Source organism: Oreochromis aureus, linkage group 3, assembly GCF_013358895.1.
Source record: "Oreochromis aureus strain Israel breed Guangdong linkage group 3, ZZ_aureus, whole genome shotgun sequence".
NCBI lineage: Eukaryota > Metazoa > Chordata > Actinopteri > Cichliformes > Cichlidae > Oreochromis > Oreochromis aureus.
Window position 1 is genome coordinate 7,893,820 of NC_052944.1, and position 6,000 is coordinate 7,899,819.

General features: G+C 38.6%; 1 protein-coding gene across 4 annotated transcripts in view; it reads left to right on the forward strand.

Annotated features, from left to right (window-relative positions):
• Positions 1-4,048, forward strand: part of afap1 (actin filament associated protein 1) — a 98,403-nt gene extending 94,355 nt beyond the window's left edge. For all 4 annotated transcript variants that reach the window (XM_039609292.1, XM_039609293.1, XM_039609290.1 and 1 more), the window contains 4 exons: positions 256-420; positions 527-717; positions 797-964; positions 1,853-4,048. In XM_039609292.1, the coding sequence (XP_039465226.1) occupies positions 256-420; positions 527-717; positions 797-964; positions 1,853-1,879 (551 nt within the window). In that variant the 3' untranslated portion in view covers positions 1,880-4,048. The remainder of the gene's footprint in view (positions 1-255; positions 421-526; positions 718-796; positions 965-1,852) is intronic.
• Positions 4,049-6,000: the final 1,952 nt, after the last annotated feature.

Consider the following 6,000-nt stretch of genomic DNA (forward strand, 5'->3'; position numbering starts at 1 on the left):
ATTCCTCCAAATGTCAGAATGGAAACACCAAATGTTTCATGTTGGGTTTAGAGTATCACACACAATTCTCACTGTCAAATAAGAGTGCTGAATTTGAAACTATTAGCAGCGGTTTATATGACTGATTCTTCATAATTCACGATGAGTGTACTTTTCACTGAAACATAGGCCTGGCAATTAATTCCTGTGTAAGGCACTGAGGTCAATGGGTTTTTAAGCAGTTCATCCCCCCCACAACACACTTTTCTTGTGCAGATGGGGACCAGTGTAAGTATGGGAAGAACCGTGTGGAGGCTGATGCCAAGCGACTGCAAGCAAAGGAGGAAGAGCTGATGAAGAAGAAGCAGGAAATCAGAAACCACCTGACCCAGCTGAAGAAGGAGAGGAGAGACCTTCGTGCTGCTGTGGAGGCAGCGGCTGGTAAGAGAGAGAGATAGAAACGTGCTTGTCATTAAAAGATTTCTGCATAACATCTCACCAAGATGAGTTTAATAAAGTAATATTTCTCCTCTCTCTCTCACATTAGGCAAACGCTTGCATATTTCACTATCAGAGCGCCTGAAGAAGTTGGAAGAAGAGTGCAAACTGAAGGAGGAGGAGCGGGTGAACCTGGAGCTGGAGCTAACTGAGGTGAAAGAGAGCCTGAAGAAAGCTCTTAGCGGAGGTGTCACCCTGGGCCTCACCATCGAGCCGAAAGCTGGCTCCTCTGGCCTCCAGGTGAGTATGAAGTTACTTTATAAGTTTGTGCTGCCACGTTAGTGTACTCATGTTTCCTTCATATTTTTGTCTTGTATAGTCACCAGCAATGCTGCGACGGACACACGAGTCTTCTCCATTCTCCAGCTGTGACACCAGTGACACCGAGTCCTGCTCGCTGCCGGTCAACAGCGCCTCACTGCTCTACCGGCAGCAGGGCAGCCAGAAGCCCTCAGCAGTCCGGGGACATGTCCTCAGGAAGGCTAAGGTCAGAGGTCACGCTACACAACGGGACTGGCACCAGTCTTTCTCTGAGAATATGTTGTGCCTTTAACTTTACATCTCTGACTAGTTCTATCTTTTGCAAAACTTCAAACTATGCTGGGACCGAAGCACATTGTTTGATCCATTGTTTGGTGTGGACAGGGTCTTTTGTTTTTGAAATCTGGTTTTATTCTCTTTGACTTCCCTGTTTTGTGTGATGTGGCTCCTATAAAACAGTAGGTTGAGTATTTTAAGCAATCAACTTCTTGGAACCTTCTGAAAGGCTCTGATACATCTAAAAGATGCATTCCTCGGCTTAAGATGGTTTTGTCACTCCTAAAATATCGACATGTTTAAATATGAATGTAACGTTAGTATCTCCATTCTTTTAGTCATATGTAATATATGTAATTTTAATTACATTTATCTTGAACCTGTGTGGTAGCAGTGGAAACAGTGTGAGTTAGCTCATAACAACTTCCATAAGAATGATCGGGTCAGCAGCGTTGTGGTTCAGGATTCCTGAAGTGCAGAGAACAGCTGTGTGTGTGTGTGTGTGTGTGTGTGTGTGTGTGTGTGTGTGTGTGTGTGTGTGTGTGTGTGTGTGTGTGTGTGAAGGTCCACAGAGGAGTTCCACCAACTAGATAACCAGTGAGGCTAATAAAGATAATAAAGTCTGTATTTCACTGCATGCTTCAGTGAACTACAAGTGAGTGAGTTTAGGTACTCCACAAACACGTACACAACTGCGATGCAGTTGCTCATTTGATTTGGTACTGACTAGCAATGAAAAATGCATTGAGGTAGTAAACAAATGAGAGAATCCCAGCAAATGCAAATTCTTGCAATCTGTGTACAAGTATGCAAACCAAGTCTTTGTGTTTGTTTGCAGGAATGGGAACAGAAGACTGGCACATAAACCCATCACATACACCCTTGCATCAGTTTTCCTCCAATCTCTTTTTTTGAAATTGTGTATATATTTATTTAAAAAAAACAAAACAAAACCTGTTCATACCATCAGAAGGTGTGCTGAGGAGGATACATGCATAGCATTCACATGTACTAAAACACATGCCTAGTTTGAGTATACTGTAAGTACCACAACATAAACTTTTATACTATTGAGCATGTTCAGTGTACTTGGTTGTGCAACTTGTGTTTTCCGCTTTGACATCTTTTCAAGCAAACACCTGTCTTTATTTTTCCTCTCAAAATGTTTTCCAGCCATTTGAAGTTAAAAAGGTCCAAGGTCAAAACCAAGTATTTATTTGTAAATGTTAAAGGAAATACTAGCTTCCCTGTGTTTATTTATGTTGACGTATTTAAAGTATTTTCGTAGAGTCTGCGGCTCTGCTCACACTCCATTTTCCTACAACATAATTGGTCATCAGTCATGATGCCTCTGTCGTGGTAACAATAATTGTAACACACACCAGCCTGGCAACAATGTAGCTCCTCTCTCATTGATGTTTGAAGAAGTACAAATACAATTCTCCCAACTGTCAGAAACACCAACTCATGGCTAGCAGAAGATTTTGTGAATTTTGTTAAGTGTTTGAAAAGCTAAAGACCTTTTCGCACACAGATCATGATGAATCACACTTGAAGCGTGTTTTAATATGAATGTCCATATTTTATATCTGTGACTTTATTGCTATGGGTAATCCGATGGTAAGTTTGTGTTGGTTTGGTAAGTCCCTTGTTTATTCTGTTTGTTTCAGCTTTTCTTTTTGCATTAAAACAACCATGACTGAATACAGACATGTGTGGTCTGGACAACTTCCAAAAGGATAATCATTTGCTTATATGAAAATCCAGTTACCTGGATTCTGTGGTGCTATTCACGCAAATGTCTTTTTCTGCCAGTTTAGAGAAGTTTATGAACAGAAAGCTGACCAGTTAACTGAAAGTAGATTAGATGCTGAGTCAAATATAAATATAACCTATTAAATTAACATATTCGATTTCACATATAAGATTTTTTTTTTTTTTTTTTAATATGTGGTGAAATATGGGAACATTGACAGGATGCCTTACAGTTAGATTAGATAGTAACATGGTTGGCTATAACAAAGTGAAATTAGTGCACATGGCATGGGAAGCTCGCTCATTCTGTGAAGGCACCATTAATGATGTAAACAAGTTTAGGAACAACATACAGTCAGGTGACATTTTTTAAGAGTACCTGCCTGCAGTCCAGACTCTCACTCACTGGTGAAAGTTAAAATTGAAAATATGACAAATCAGACCAGTTTATCAAGAAAGGCCAGCTGGTGACAGACACAAATAAAATACATATTATACAGCCTATATGTTTATTAAAATGTTTCTAATTAAGGCCTCACTAAGAGCATCATCATCCATGCTTTGTAATAGTTGTATTGTTAATGGAGAACTTGCGCTTCTTTCTGTGTGTGTGTGTGTGCTTGTGTTGCTCAGAGATGTCTTCATGGCACATTGCAAATCCTTCAACATTACACTGACTAAAAGGGGGGCACTTGTAAACTCACATTGCTGTGTGTTCTGCTCAATCAAAGACTGTGAGTTTGATTTCCACACTGTTAAACACACATACATTCATCAGTGTCACACTGATAATGGTGTTTCTTTTGTGTTGTTGTTGTTTTTGGACGATGTTTCACTGCCTAAGCTTTGCTACTATGTATATAAGGCTAATTTACTTTATGGGGAGTGTTGACAGATGTAGTGAAAGCATGCACTCAGTTTGGAACTCATTGAACACACAGACACTCACTGGTTCGTGGTGATGTAAATATTTTCTGTCTCCTGCCTGCCAGAATGATATCCCTAAGGTTTTACAAGCATGTTAGCTTAAAGATGGGACAAGAGATGGTGGTCAGCAAGTGTTGACCTGCAACAAAAAAGGATGTCTGATGTCAGTAAATGTGAACCTGCTGTACATAGCTTGGTAAATGTAGTACTGTAGAAGGGCGGGAGGGCTTTGAATTTTTTTGGTTTTTTTTTGCACCATATACATTTTCTCTTGTTTTATAATCACAGACAGTCTCCAACTCGGGGACAGGCACACTTGTACATAAATGAATAAACCTCCGAACAAACTGGTCTCGGACTTTGTGCCTTATTGTTGGTTCTTTTCAAAAGCAGAGCCATGTAATGACCACAGAACAGTTTTCCAATCGTTTTAAATGAGCTTTGGCCCAGGGCAAATGGCAGTTTCCAGACCTATTCACATTTGGCTTCTTCTTTAAATGTTAGAGCTTTAACCTGAATTTGTAGATAGATCTAGATATAAACTTTTCATAGACATTGATTTCTGGAAGTGTTCCTTCCAGTGTTCTACAGGTTATGCACATCCAATACTCAGAATCCATCATCATCAAGCGTAAGAGGTCTGAACTTTTCTAGTGACAGAGTCAGAGTTGGAAACTTTCTTTCAATTTGTCAGTAGAGTTTCACTTTAGTCATGTGTATGGTAGAGCTAGTCTATACAGCTTCATCAGGACGGAGTAGATTTCACTGTTCTACAATTCTCATGTCAGAAGAAGATTTTATGTTGTTCTTTGATGGTCAGTGTACGTTCACAATTATTTTAATTTTGTTGACACAGACAAAAGCAGAAATGGCAAATTTTCTCAATGTATATTTTGCAAAAATGGAAGAGTTGTTTTTCTTCCAGTTTTTGTTTTTTGATTAATTCTATCAAGCCATCAAACCCAGCAAGATTTAGATAGCTTGTTTGTGTGTAGCTGACTGACAATAATGAATCTATTTAGAAAATAATTGTACATTTTAATAGTGAGAACGTAGTGATGGATGTATACTGATTTATCAGTGACATCCATTTACACAAAAAAAATACTGATTAGTGGATGACTGGAATGTATAGTTTATGATTGTAATTTACAAAATATAACCAGAGGTGATGTGATGCTTGTGTGATTTTTTTTTAACAGGACCCTACAGTGGGATGAGTACCCGAAGTTCACCAACCTTTTGATGGCTAGGTGTGCAGTTCCTGCTTTAAATGCATTCACTTTTTAGATTCAGAAATTTAAATCAAGAGACCAGAAATGTTTGCACTCACTTATGAACTTAAATCAATAGTGTCTTAATGTATGCTCAATCATCCAGGTACGGAAATCTTAAAAAGTTGATTCTGTTCATCAAGTCTTATCTTTTTTAGTGGGAGAAACATTTTGTCACTCATCCAATAAAGGTACATAAGATGAAAAGAATCAACTTTTGGCGGTTAAAATAATAGTGTCACTGCCCTCTGCTAAGACTAGAGATAATATAAGGAATGAGAGAATTGACAGCTATTGTGTTATTCTCCCTGTCATCGTTCTTTTAACTCTAAGTATCGTAAAGTAATGTGGTGACATGTGGAAGGATGTGTTTCTAGACAGCATTTTAGGCACAAGTTAGGCTGTAGGTTGCAGGCATTGATCTCACATTGTGTAAGTGGGCTTAAAGCTGGTTTTAATAGTCTGAGCTGCTTGAAGAGCGTGAAGAGCACATTAGCTTACAAAAAACGTTGCTAGCTAGTTCAGCTGGGTAATATTTTCGTAAGCTAAAATGATCTTAGAACGGCTACATGCGGTGATGCTAGAATGGTATCAAACTACCTTCAACAGGTGGTCAAGCTGAGTCCACAGGCGCACTACGTTTCCCTGCAGAGCTCCTTCATTCTTCACATATCCGTGTCGGGCAAGAGTGTAAAGCCCGCGGCTGAATGGCCTTTGTGCAAGCACACACGCTTTTTGGCAGTGCACAGCTGTGTAGAAAAATCCAGGCAGGCTAATCTGAAAAGCTAATCCGCGAGTTTACAGGAAAGGGAAATGGATTTTCAAATGAGAGGCACAAATCGCCATTTTAAATGTCAGAAATAAATCTTTGATTTTTTTTTTTATCCATTTAAATTGTGTTTTAAAAATGATTTTGAAAATCTGTTTTTTAATTTAGAATTCGACAATAGTTTTTCAAATGCGGTTTATATTGAGAATTTAATTTTTTGTGATTTGAAGTATTTATTAATAGTAATAATAAGGTTTAAAA